We start from the raw sequence: 14801 nt of genomic DNA on the forward strand, positions 1-14801 counted from the left end.
ATCTTTGGCATTTCGTGATTCGGGTACAACCATGTTTTGTTTTTGTTTTTGTTTCCCCTGAAGTGTCAAATCTTTTCCTATTAAAAGGTGCTTTTCCTTTCGTTACGTTCTTCTCTACAACTTTTTAAGAAAAAAAAGGTGTTTTCATTTCATTTTTCAATTAATTTTTTCCCAACGGTTTTCTGCTCCAGTGAGGCTTCTGTACATTTGTCTTTCTTCGATAAATTTCAACACGCTGGTGTTGGTGTATTCGTCGTTGTCGAGAGGGAATCCGAAGTGATTTGAATTTGAAAGGTCAAAGATCGCCAGACAGTAAAAACGAGTGCAGTTTCCCAATATTTCCGCATAGCGAAATCGCCTTTTATATAAAAGACATAACGCTCGTAGAACGCGACCAATTACGAGAGGAGATTAAAAAATCCCATTCATCGTCGATAATTTCTCATTTATATGAAAATAAGTTGATCTAAATGCGCGAGTTTATCAATTCACTTGGGAAAATGTCGAAGCAGATTTTTTTTTCCTTTGGTTTTTGCTTTCGGTTAGTGTTAGAGGTTTCCAGCTGATCAATACCTTTTGTCTGTTGCATTTTATTCTTAACATAATCTTATTAAGTGTCTTGTTCGACTGAGTTCCCACTATCAAAACGGAAAAAGATTGCTGAATATTCACCGCAATTTCCAGATGGTGGCCGAGTGGACAGCGCTTCTCTTCGCTGACAACAAGCGTTGAATCTGCTGCAGTTTCGATTTTCGTGAACGTCTTCAGGTGCAAACGATTTTCGCCGTTCGGCGTAAGACCTTTTTCCTTCCTCTTATTGAGTTTAGAGTTTGGATCGAAGCAATTATAGAAGACTATGAGGCCGGTGTGTTTCGTCTATTTGATGTGCGCGTGTTCTTCTGGCCAGTCTGCCCGTTTTGGGGAGATGAAGAACACTTCAATCCTCCATATGACAGCGACTAACTCGCATCTGAATAAATCTGCAGATTTATTCATCTGCACCTACGAAATGGTTCTCTGCCATTCCTTCATTTTTATGCGAAGATGTGGAACCGCGAACTAGACAATGGAAGCAAGCGCTTCCTGCAGTGATACTGTTAGTCACATGATCTTCAAATTTCAATACTCTCTCCCTGGATCTTCCGTATTGCGATACGCCACTAAGATTTATTTCCGTGGTCTTCATTTATCGATGCAAGCAGAATATTTTGGTGTTTCACGCTTTGTTAAGATTTCTTTAATTGCCATCACCGCTGTCTTCTTCGTTGTTCGCATCGCTGATCCTTGCAACAAGTTTGTCGTCGTCCTTGGGCGCTTGATAAATGGCACTCAGCAACATCTGTTAATAAGAAAAACCGTTTCCATGACGACTACCTGAACGATGCGGTCTCCCTTTCAAACAAGATTTTCTGGTGAATGGAAAACATCTCCGTCGTCCAATCAACAGGCTGTCGGTTTCAATCCCACAGCGAAAACAAGTGTTTCGCGAATGTGTTTGGGTAAGAGATAATTTTCACCATCCGAGGCGAGGTCACCATCCTGCTTATTAGATGGACTGGGGGACTGAAACGAGAAGGGAAGAAGAAGAAGAGAATACGCGTTATATCAGAATCTGGAATATATGCGAAGTAGTTTAAATGTGGGATCATCGCTGTCTGTTTGAGTTAATATTAAATTATTCCCCATCATAACAATGATCCAGTAGATTAATTCACTATTTCTACCATAAAGGTCAATTCACATCATTTCAACTCAGACAAGACAAAATTTCTACGTTCTTTCATTTTTTCATTTTGTCCTCTGATAGGACGTTGTTCAGTGCAGCGTAACACACTTCTTTGCCTTCTCTTGCCTTCCCTTGTTAGTTAATATCATCAAATTCAAGCTACTCACCTAAAAGGAAACCTTCAAACCGTTCTCTGAATATCTTCAGATTCTCTTAGCATCCATTAAAATCTGGATGACCAAAGGGGGAACCAAACTCCGATATTAGCTTTGCTACAGGTCGTACTAGTAAGATGCCTGTATGTAACCTCCTCCTAGATCATAAATATCCAAATGCTTCTGTCCATTAATGTCCCTTAATTTCTGAGCCGTTACATTCAACTTGCATCCACCTAATTAATTCTGGTGAATGGAAAACATCTCCGTCGTCCAATCAACAGGCTGTCGGTTTCATAGTGGAAAATGTAAAAATTATATACATACATATAGAGTATATATATACACATTTCCCTCCTACGCATAAGAGGTTGCAGAACCTGCAGCACATTTTGCTTTCCTGGATGGCAAAGGGTTGATGAAAGAAGGCGCTATTAGTGTTCTTGAACAGCTGGAGGTCACGATCGTGGAAAACTGAGGAAGATCGCAATCTGTTTACCGGAACAGCAAATTACACGGATTTGCGATTTCTGTTCGAGTTAGACTGGTGAGAAGCAACGTCTTTAGTAGATATGACACGGAATTTGTTGAAGGCTGAGGAGACTGTGGATGTGGTACTTCGACGATTTTACATTTCAATAATGTTGAAGTTCTCGCAACAAAAGTTATGGAAATATCGCTAATCAAGAATTCACCTATGAGCAGTTTTAACCCTGCTTAGCCTAATAATCTTTATTTAGTCATCTGCGTACACCACAATGCAGTTTTCTGTTGTTCTTAAATACTGCAGAAGATCGTCCCAATTGCAATCAAAAAACCAGAATTAATTTCTCCTCTGACACGATGGAATTTACTAACATTTTGTATATTTAGGATCGCGGAGAAAAACTGACGAGCGGTCTCAGTTGAATCATTGGAATGCAGAAATGAGAAAAAAAATTCCATTTCTTCAGTGCATTTGCGAAAACTGGCTCTCTTCAACTACAAGAATGTGGTTGTGACCTAACTGGGGCTTGATGTTGTTGGTGTGGATTTTGTTAACATTATTTGGATGATTTACGATCATTTTCTCTCGTCATTTTGCCAATTCAGATTTCTTTGAGAAGAGTTGTGTTCTTTTATCTTTCCTCTTCGTCGCATCTTTAGCAATTTTATCTAATCGATGGAGAGAGAGAGAGATTAAATGATGAAAGACGTTCCTCAGCTGCCCCTTCCATTGAGCAATTCTCTTGTCAATCCCTCTCGTTTAACTTTCTCGGCATAATTTCACCGCTCCCTTCGGGGTTAAAACGACCGCCGCTACGCGCAGGGGTTCTACGTAATTGATTAACAGAGGCGATCATTAATTCCGCTGGCGTCCTTATTAAGTTAAAAATCCCGAGTTAGTGCACATGCTTCAGATAATTATCTCGAATAACACGGAACATTCCCATGCAGCAGCTGTTTCCTCGTCTCTGAGTTGTTTCATGTTGAGAGCTCGCAAATAACCGAACGATGCGCTTCGCCATCTCGTTAAATCTTCCGGCAGACGAGACGTCTCTTCGTGTTTGGACTTGTCGAGATTCAGTTTATGATTAGCAGTTTGTGTTAACGAAATCGGATTCCCCTCTCCGTTCCTGACCAGGCGAAACTCCGGTGGAGTTTCTTTTCCACGTCAACCACGCAATCGAGAGGAAGTGACGTCACAATCGCTACTTTCCGTTTCTGTCTTTCTGCAGTTTTGTATTCTCGTTGCTTTAATACGTTTGCGACATCGCTAACTTTCTTCGCTGTTCGAACGGCACGTGCAACAGTCCGCACACCGCTCGAGCTCTACTCTATCTCTCTATCGATCAAATTTAACGATGCGGGGAAGGCGGGGGGGGGGGGGAGTTAACAACGAGCTCCGAGTGCGAGATGTTTGTTTATTTGGCGGACGTGTTTGCGTGTACCGAGAAGCTGTTTTGGCTCCTAAATGGGATCGGTGAATGAATGAAGCACCCCCCCCCCCTCCTCTTCCTCTCCTCTCCTCACGCTCCAAATATAATTAGAGACACGCCGGACATGCGCAGCTTGCATCCGAAAGCTAGTCTGCATTCATTTCTCTGATTCCCTCCGGTGGTTTCTTTCCCTCTTTGCGCTTCGGTGTCGTCCTGGAAGGAGGAACGCAGAGTCGGGAGCGTCTGCTATGCTGGAAAGGATAAAGTGCAAAAAATAAGCGACTAAAGGGATGAATGTCCCCGGAAAGGTGAGCCCACCTCAACGCCCATTTCGTGGCGCTTTTCAATGAATCTTTTGTGCTTCTGGTGTTTCCTGAGCGAGATTGACTTAAGTGAGGTTCCAAAGCCTCATTTCAAAAAACCATCGATGACATTATCCGCGAGGAGGAATTTCGTTTGTTTATTTCCGCGTTCTCTTCCGCAGAATGAGGGGTTGTCTTAAAACGGTGCCTTTCGCGTGGGTGTGCACTAAATCTCAACGGCTGCCAATTTTAGGCTGGTTTGAGAACACGCACTCACAGCCTTCGCATAACACAAAGTCCAGGCCTGTCCTTCTGATTATCATCTGCTTGAACCCTCGAAAACCGTCACGAAAGGATGAGAAATATTTCGGTCGCGATCAAAGAGGCAACGCGTCCGTAGATGTTTGACAAGTTTTTCTTCCCCACGAGGTTCGCTGCAGCCACCCGAGAGAGCAGAAGAAGAGGCTTCGTTGAAAAGGACGATTTCGATTCTTTGTGGTCATCGCGTTAATTTTAAAGACCGTCTCGCAGACTGACCTGCCGTCGCACTTGTCGAGGTGGGTTTGACAACCGCAGAGAGAAAACGTTGTCGAACGCCCAGCAAGAAGTGGTCGCAGTTTCTGAAAACGATACACCGAAAAAAATGGAATTTTTTATATCCGGCAAGGGGAATGGCCCCCCCCCCCTTGCGCGATATTCGTCGATGGCATTCCTCAAACCAGCCTAAAATTGGCAGTCGTTGAGATTTAGTGCACACCCACGCGAAAGGCACCGTTTTAAGACAACCCCTCATTCTGCGGAAGAGAACGCGACTTCTGACACGAAAGCGGATTCCTCTCAGAAGGACAGAAAAGAAGAAAAACTTTCCGTCGTGTTCTACTCGAGGAATATTTTACTTTCTCACGTCTCGAATAATTGCGGAAGCGTCCGTGACTGTGAGGGATTCCTGAATGCCCTTCCGGAGAGCGGCTTGCGCGTGCTGTCTCTTCAAAGGCTTCATTATGTTCGTCAGCGAGGCGTGCGCTGCTTTATGCAAAACTCGAACAAATCTGATCTGCAAAGAGCGGCTTCAAGTGCGTTCGAGTGCTTGTGGTGCGCACGTGTATTTGGGGGACGAAGGGGAGGGAGGGAGGCGGGAATGAACTATTACCATGATAACGCTGACGTGTGGAAGGAAGCCGAGGCGATGCTCGGGAAGGAACATTGCGAGGTTAATGGCGAAGCGAGTCATTCGGAGAGAGTCCGAATGAAGAGGAGTGTGTGTGTGTGGGGGGGGGGACAACACTGTCGTTCGGCTTGATGACGACACTCGTGAGAACGAACGCGCGAACTTTTCGCTTTTTCAGCGATTTTTTGTCGGTTTCCGAGCCTCGGCTTTGTAGATCGTATCTAAGCTGGCGTCTCGCAACGTACGTTTCGTGCATGTTCGGAAGACTCTTTACGACATTTCGTCGCACCCATCGATCGGGTCTTGATCGAAGCGAGCGGAAACAGCAAGCAGATTGGAGCTCGTTCTCCATTTCCTGACCTTCTTAAAATCCAATAATGATTTTCTTGCGACGCATGCTCCATCTGGCTACCCCCGGGGGGGGGGGGGGAGATTACGTTCTTCCTCGATTCGCTTCCTCCGCCGTGATGAGCGCGTTTGCGTTTTAATCCTCCCGAGGGATTCGGATCGCGATGTGACCGACTTTGGGCTTCTTTCAAACAAACAAACGAACATCGATGGGAGACACGTGACAGAATGCATTTCTCCGTCGTTTTCAGTAAGGGAACAGCACTCGTGACCGAGTCCGTCACTCTCAACTGAAACTCGCTCCAATGGGATCTTGTTTAGCGATGTCCGCTTTCCGCTTAATTCCCGCAGAGTCCTTGAATAACCCCCATTCCGTCTTCATCCACCATCCGAAGTCTCCCGGAGACCTCCGCATTTTCCAGTCGTATTCTTACGAGGTGCAACAAAAAACGTTTTTCCTCGCTCAGAACCCCCAGACTAAGCAGGGGATTTCACAACACACCGAAATACTTAACTTTCGTTTTTCGTATTTTGTGAGTTTCGGTCCCCACTAAGACAATAACGAGGGAATTGTTTTAGAAATCGCTTTGCGCAAAAACCGAAAAATGTAACCCATCCCCAGAAAGGCCATCGACTTACAGTTGACGACCTGCAACGAAAATTCGGCCATGGAAGTTTTTCTCTTTCAAGGGCCTTGCGCTAGGAATGGAGTCACACCGGGCAACTGAAATCATCAGTTGCCCGGTGTTGGACAGGTTTTGGATAACCTTTTAGGAAGAAATCGGAAATGAATTTTGTGATGCAGAAATGCAGACTCACGTTTCAAGCGCGTGATAACAACATACGCTCACAAATGCATAGAAACGGAGCGCATTAATCTTCTCGTCAGCTCGACGAAGTCCTGAGGATTAAAATACCTCAGTTCGAATCCCGTCTTAGACTCGAAGAACCTTTGAAAGACTTTTCAGCTAAAGGTGAGTTAGTGAGTCTCATACAGAAGGGGGGGGAGGAAGAGTTTTCATCTCGTCGCACCAGTAAGGGGAACACACAAAATTAGAAGAATATATATTTTGGGGTAAATTAACCACCTTGTTCTAAAATTAGGGTTGCGAAAGCCAATCTTTGGCCGTCCGGGCTGTAAGTAAAGAGGATTACTATTATTACTTGGGGTTCTGAAGATTGTTTTTTTTTTAATTATTGTAGCTTAATTACTTTTTCAGAAAGAATTTTTTGGTCGTTCAAGATATTTACACGCAAGATCAATTATTTCGTAAAATACCTCCACTTTTCAAAGAAACCCTTTTGAAAGTACTGAACGAACCACGCATACTCGAGCGTTTACAAGTCTTATCCGCAGGGGAAGAGAACCTCTTGAATCAGTCACTCATTTCTGCTGCTGCTGCTGCGTATAGTGGATGTCCGGTGTGAAAGGATATTGACGTCTCTCGCTCGTGTTTTTCCGAACTACAACATTTAATGAATTGCGCTTTCCCCGTGGCTAAAAGGAAATACGAGCCAACCCTTGTGAGAGAAAGAGGAAAATTAAACCTGTCGTGTGAAAGGGGAGAAGTAATCCCCAAATCTACTCCCAGTCAGCTCCTCCTTGCAATGGAAGATGCAAGGAGGAGCTGATTGGGTTTTAGCAAAATGGACCCACAATGGGGTCCGTTTTTAGCAAAAAAAAAAAAAAAAACTGAATTAGTTAACAGCATTCATCTGCACGTCTGATGAACAGCAAAGAAACGAGTACGGAGGGTCTGCCTGTGCATCCGTGGCCATTTACTCCTAAGCGTATCACCGGTTTCGCCACTCGGATCTTCTATTCTGTACTGCATCTGTGTACAGAAAGCGTACACATTTTGTTTTTAAATTCATCCAAATGATCCCTTGCTAAAAGATAAGAATGCCTTTCTTTAAAAGATGGGATCGGCTATTAGTTGTTGTTAAACCCACAACATGTTTATTCTGGAAGGAAACCACTTCGTATTAGAAACTGCTGTGAGTTCTCGTGTTCTTCTGGTGAGTTTTCGAATGAAAAATATGACTTTGAAAACCTTTCACATTCGCATGAATGTGAAAGGTTTTCAAACTCCCTTTGTAGGAGCTGAAAAGTCCCTATAAAGATTCTTTGTGTCTTACATGATCAGAACCTAGGTCTTCACTCAAAGAGCATCATTAGCACTGGCAGAGCTCTGGAAGCTGTCGAAATTGGGGTAACATTAACCACCTCGTGCTTTATATTTATTTAAATGAACCAATAAAAAAAGGGCGCGATGATATTTCTTTGATTCTGAGAGCGAGAGTAACTAAACGCTTCGAAAGGTTTGTCTTGGGCTGAGTCACTTACGTTTTAAACCTAAGAAGATAGAAGGAGTCAAAGTTTACTCTTATGCGCAGTCCTCATTATTCTCCGCGCTCATTCAAAAACGAATCTCAAATGAGAACGATGGGGGAACATCGCCTCCTCCATATGAGACCAGTTAATTAGCATTCACTTGAAAAGTTCTTATATGAAGGCTTCCTTTGCGTCTTTCTTTGAGTTGTGGGCGCTTTGTGGAAAACGTGCGACAATAAAATCTTTACGGTTTTGATAGGATATGATAAAATCGCTGATGATTTTATCATATCCTATGAGAGGCCATCATTCTACCTACTGGAGATCTGAAGTTGTTTGTCAAGTTCAAAGTGGGCTCCAGAGCAGAGTTGCCATATTGCCCAACTCCCAGAGCCTCAGACATTGAAGACGATGCAATTTACAGGTTTAGGGTGACATTGGAGAGCATAGAAGATGGGTGGGAAGGGCGAGAGTTATATTCCTGATTTGTCCAATTAATTGACTCTTCGTCAATCAGAAACCAAATCTGCATCTGCTTAATTACTACTGCCAACCGGGAATTCATCAAATGTAGCAAGCCTCCTTTCCTCCAGGTGCCTAACTTTCGTGTTAGGGCATGCGTTTCGATACCACTAAGTTTGTTCTTCCTACAGAATTTATTCAGAGCATGTTTAATCCAATAAAAAGCGTATCGAACTCAACGCAGTCTACTTAGCAATAAAGTAGCAAATAGTGGTGTCAAGGCAAATGTATATAATATGATATTCGCATTAAAAGCTTATTTGCAGATTGCTAAAAGATATCGTTGTGCCATTTTAAGGAAATAAGTTTATCTAAACACGGACCCAATTCAAGACTGATTCCTCACCAGATTGGCCATTTCACAATTTCGCCATTGGCAAATACAGCTCTTCTTAAGTGCATTTACAGGTGCGTCGTAGTAGACACTGTGGTGTTGGTACGATATCTGGTGTTCAAGAATTTATCAAAAGAATTCAAAAAGAATGCGATATTTCGAAAATTTAACCTCGGGAGATCATAATCGTAAAATTAGTTATCTCTTGATGAGTAGGTAATTTTTTTTATTACATTTGAAATAGATGGCATTTGTAATCGGAAAAAAAGTTGCACCATATATCGCAAAAATCAGTTCTTTTTCATAAGATGAAAAAAGAGAGCGATCTCTATTGCAGGAGATGAAGAAACACTAAAAGAAGAATTCATTTCTCTTCTCCAACTATTGTGAGCAATGGACATTCTAAGAAAATGATACAAAGAATACCCATCTCTACTTCTGCACCACAACAAATTCCTGATCTTCTCTACGGACTCTCGGTTTTTTTACATCCCTTATATTGGCAAACTTTCTCTAAAAATCGCCAATCTCCTGAACTTTCAAGAGTGGCCTTCAAACCCATTGTGACTGTACGAGCTCTGTTACGTTCACTTACGAGCCACAGCCTTTTCAACAAACATCCTGGAGTTTACAATATTCCATGTTCTTGTGGCCTTGCTTATGTAGGGCAAACGTCTAGAAGTTTGGAAATAAGACAAAATGAACATATTGGAGACGTCAATAACAACCGAGAAGACAGCTCCGGTCTGGAATTCCACTTCTCCCACACTCACTACAACACTGAATGGAACAAGAGCTCCTCCTTGCCGTACATAGAAGACAACTTCAGCGCCCGCAACATCAAAGAGGCTACGATGGTAACTCACTCACAACCAATCGTTCCTTGGTTTCTCAAGGAACGATTTTGTGTGACATTTGGAAGTCACCTATCAGAGCTTTCAACACATCGTACTTTAATTTTTCTGCAAACTGTCGGGTACACCTGATGAACAATAACGGACCACGTGCCACCTTCCATGCTCCACGTGTTTCTGTTTTTATTTGTATTTGTGTGTTCTACACATTCGGGTTTCAGTCAAGTAACGATTCGTATTTAACGCTTGTTGTAGATTTGTGTGTTCTTCCTATCCCAGACGAAGCCATTAGCACATGTGGCGAAACTAGTAGGTTTAATTAAATAACTATTACTACCTATAAACCCAGTGTTAGTTATTTTTGTTACTTATCTCTCGATTATATTCATGTACAATTGGGCATAAACGTGAAGCTAAATACGAGGGTTTCAGAGAAATTTGTATTTTCAGGTTTTCTTTTAAAGATTGCTTCAGCAGTTTCGAGTACTTCACTATTTAAAGAAAAAAAAAAGACTTAATCGAAAATAAAATTAAGGTCGCTCTCTCTCCCACCCTCTTTTTTCTTTTTGTGAAAAGAATATGAATGCTTACTAAAATGAGGGCTCATTTAAATTTGTCCCCAGTTTGTTCTTTAAAAATAAATAACGAGCACGTCCATCGTTTTCACGAAGACGTATGCAGCTAATTTCACCAATGATATTTGGTTCCAAATAATCTCTTCCTTTATGACGTCACAGCTTTAGCGAGGGTTGTGTAATCCCCTGAGAGAAACACTCGGCCCCAATAGCTAACTGTAGGCTAAACTAAAATGAATCCGTGAGTACTTTAGACCTGCAGGAGCCCTACTTTCTATCCGATCTCCGTAGAACCTCATCAAAACTGCTCGTCTCTTCATAAAATCGGAATCGAAATGAAATCTAATTTCCTCGCCCGTTGGGAAGCTGATCCTCTTTGGAAAAGCCCTCATCGGTGCAATTCGGCGAAAGGATTTTTCTTGATGACGTCCTCAGATTAAACCTTCTTACCGCCTCATTGTTTTTGAGGATCGTGGGTATCTTCTTTTCCCGTCAGGGATTAGCGTTTCCTTCTTTCTTTTTTTTTTTCTTCTTTTTTTTTTTCTTTTTTTTTTTTTGACGTGGTGTATGGCGAGGATTAAAGAAGGAAAATATAATAACTGAGGCAGAGAAAATCTATCAAAGAAATGATATGCAAAATAGACAATAACAGAAGAGGGAGGACAATCTTAGAGAAGCTCATAATACAATTAAGAAAATTAAAAGAGAGCCTGGGCTAGATGTATATGTGGAGATAGACGAGGAAGCATGCTAACAAACAAAGAAAGAGTAACAAAAGGATGGAGAAAATATTCCCATGAAGACGCCTCTTCACTGCATGCAGCTTAAATGTGATAGCCTTGGGCCAACTATCTCTGATTGGTGGAGATTGAGCTATCTCCCTCCCCTCAGTCTCCGAAAGTTAGATAGGGCTAAAACGCACTCGCCTACTCCCTAGGGTAATAAAAGGCGTTAGCTGACCTCAGAAACTGAAAATTATATACCAACTGCCATTGAAGATGATTCTGTAGAGCCCCCATCAAGGCAAAAGCTAAACGATATCACACATTCGCCCAGGGCGATATAACAGATCTGGAAAACGGTTATGTCGCCCAGAAACAGCAGATCTCCAAACTCCCTGCAGAGTTAGTGAAAGCAGGAGGACAGAAAGTGCAATAAACAAAATATATGAATTGATTTTAGCCATATGGAAGAAAGAGGAAATGCCCAAAGAATGCAGAAAGAGTCTGATCTACCCGATGCATAAGAAGAATGACAAAACAGTTTGCGTAAATTACAGCGATGTCTCTGTTATGTACGAAGTATTTCGCTCTCTTCTGAAGAGCAGATTAAACCCACTTATGAAGAAGGTCATTGGGCTGTGGTCTACTTTCAGGAAAGGCAAATCTACGATTGACCAGATGCGTATAATGAAATAATTATTACCAAAGTTTTGGGAATTTGATATTCATCAGATTTTTGCTGATTTCCAACAAGCACATAACAGCATTAATAGAGAGGAAAATTATATGAGAGTAAGTTATACTTTGGAAAATACTCGATGAGCTAGTAAGACTTACAAGATCAACAATGGGCAATTCAGAAGCACAAGTTAAAATACAAACTGATACATCAAATTCCCCTTTCCAATAACTCAAGGATTAAAACATGCGGTAGTCTAGTTCCAATACTTTAAACTAAACCTTAGAGTATATTATCCGATCGTTGCCAGCAGATGACACTCGAGAGAGGTCATCAGGTTCTCTCTCTCTCTCTCTCTCTCTCTCATGTGTACTTGGTTCAAAAGATATTCATTGGCAGTATTCAGAAAATTCTTAAGACTATAAATAATACAATTCTTGGTAAAGACCAAAAGGAAAAACCAAGAACAAGATGGATAGACGCCATCAGTCAAGAATGCAACTCGTATCACAATCTCCAAACTAGGGAAGTAAAGTTTTGGAGACAGACAAGGTTGGAAGTAACAAATCCAGGCGACCAAGGCTCCAATTTGACTGTAGACTCATAAGAAGAATATCGAGGAGGTAGTATGAAGATCGTTATTAATCTTACGAAAGAATAAGATCAGGTTCGTAGACCTAAATTGCTGCTGTGGTGAAACGTACTCAAAGGATAAACCTTTTTTTTATTTGAATTTTATCTTTGACCTTTGAACGTTCATCGGTGCTTTATATGAATTTTCTCACCTGATGGTCATTTCAAAACCGCTTTCATTCCTTTTTCGTGCGTCACTTACGAGTCCGCAACACTCACACCGCTCTAAAGTTTCTTCGCACAAGCAAATAAGCGGTGGTCACATATTTTGAGGTGCGTTGGAGACTGATTCGGAAGAAAAAAGATTTCAACCTCTGATGCGCTAATGAAGAAATTCCCAGGAGTCCATAAAGTGCTCGGGAATTCACTTGAAAAAAATTTGAGGCCATTTTTGTGTCGTACTGAGGGCGTTCTTTCACTAAGCAATGTGGATTTGACTCTTCATAAGATGTAACTTATAAGAAATTTATAAAATTATAAGATTCATAAGGAAAAATGTATGATGGTTATAAACATGCTTACCTGCAGTCCTGCTAGATCCGCTGCCGATGACTGGTCCACCCCAGTGATGAAGATTCCTAATCCATACTCGGCACCTCCTCGGATCATCAATCCAAGACTCATCCCTTTCTCCACGATCAGAGTAAACTAAAATAAACGGAAAAAAATGAATATATATTTATATATATATGTAGAAAGTATTTTACCTTGGGTATCAAAAATGTTAAAGTTACCAAGCAATTTTAAACCTGGTTTTACTCCATTTCCCAAATAAGCAAACAGACAAACAAGTCAAGTTTGCGCCTGCACATAATGCAAGTCTAACTGATCCTACAGGTAGTGCAAGACCAAGGCAACTCATGGTAAAAATAGAATAAGCCCTGATCACTAATCTTAATATTTACCCATAATGCAAAGCACATCTCCTGGAGGAGATGTATGATGTTTTGTATTAAAGGCAAGGGGCCACTACCCAGATCGGTTTCGACCTTTATTGAGGTCTCATCAGTGGGAGCCAGGCTAGAAATACCAAGATTTTAGTAATACAGAACACATTGCTCTAATACATGAGATTTTTATTTAATAAGGTTAAAACACCTTATGGCAACTTGTTCTGGTAAAATACTTATAAGCTCTGTATTACTAAAATCTTGATATTTCTAGCCTGGCTCCCACTGATGAGACCTCAATAAAGGTCGAAACCGGTCTGGGTAGTGGCCCCCTTGCATTTAATACAAAACATCATACATCCCCTTCTTGGAGATGTGTTTTGGCATTAAGGGTAAATATTAAGATTAGTGATCACGGCTTATTCTACTTTTACCATGAGTTGCCTTGGTCTTGCACTACCTGCAGGGTCAGCTAGACTTGCATTATGTGCAGGCGCAAACTTGACTTATATATATATATGTATCTATGATATTAAATACTCTATTAAAAAAAAATATATATATATATTTAAAATAATTTTTTAAAAGAATTGAATGACATAAACCGAGAGTAAAGGAAAAGGGTTTAATGGTATCACACAACTAGTTTCGGCTTTTTACAGACTTCTTCAGGTGTTTTTATACAAAAAGAAACATTAAACATTGAAGATAAAAACAGTGAACAGCACAGGTAACGTAGCGTCTCGTGATCGCCAGTATGTGATCACATCAGAATGACAGTCTGGGAGGTTATAGCGTAGATTATTATTTAAATGTACAGGGTTGGGGATGATTTCTCTAGATTCTAAAATTTTTCTTTCCAATTCGTCATGGCAACGGAAAATGTTGTTAGATCTATCCCAAATCATCAGAATCGGCAGAAAAAAGGATATGGGTGGATAAAGCACTGGCACGTGTAAGTGATGGCCCTCCTATGCTCCTCCATACGCAGTTCAATAGACTTATCCGTCTGGCCAAAGTAAGGAATGTCGCAGTCACACCATATCTTGTATACACCGAGATATTTTAGATTGTGATGGCTTTGGACGGCTCACTAAAGAGCGGATCTTAGGAAGCGGAGTGAATAAAGTTCTAATGTTATATATTTTTGAGAACCTTGGCTAATTTTTGAGAGACTGAGTTTATGTATGGTATGGATATATTGCCTTTAACATTGTTCATTTCTTCAGTATGGCGACTTGGAGGATTAAAAAGGTATTTGTTAGTAATTTTTTGAGAATAACCATTCAGTCTGAAAGTAGATCTAAGAAAATTGATTTCTTTACGAAGTTCATCTGGGTCGTCAAGAAGAGAGCGAGTTCTATGTCCCAAAGTAGAAATAATTCAAAGTTTCTGAGGAGGGAAATGATGGGACTGACTATGGACATATCTATTGATGTGTGTGCATTTTCTGTTCATCGAAATTTTAAATTTTTCAGAAGAACGGGTCAGTTTCACGTCCAGGAAAGGCAGGGAACCATTAGTTTCAAACTCAGCCGTGAATTGGATATTCGGGTGTTGACTATTGAGATGTTCAAGGAAATCCAGTAGAGAATCACATCCATGGCTCCAAATGAGGAAAATATCCTCTACATATCGT

At 41.2% G+C, this 14801-nt stretch overlaps 1 protein-coding gene across 1 annotated transcript in view; it reads right to left on the bottom strand.

Moving 5' to 3' along the window:
- Positions 1–14801, bottom strand: part of dysc (whirlin protein dyschronic) — a 230683-nt gene that overhangs the window by 166145 nt on the left and 49737 nt on the right. Inside the window, exon 3 of the mRNA XM_090397058.1 lies at positions 12795–12920. Coding sequence (XP_090253184.1) covers positions 12795–12920 — 126 coding nt within the window. The remainder of the gene's footprint in view (positions 1–12794; positions 12921–14801) is intronic.

Source organism: Typopeltis vanoorti, chromosome 8 (genome assembly GCF_054136105.1).
Source record: "Typopeltis vanoorti isolate ZY-2024b chromosome 8, IOZ_Tvanoo_1.0, whole genome shotgun sequence".
In the NCBI taxonomy this organism is placed as follows: Eukaryota; Metazoa; Arthropoda; class Arachnida; order Uropygi; family Thelyphonidae; genus Typopeltis; species Typopeltis vanoorti.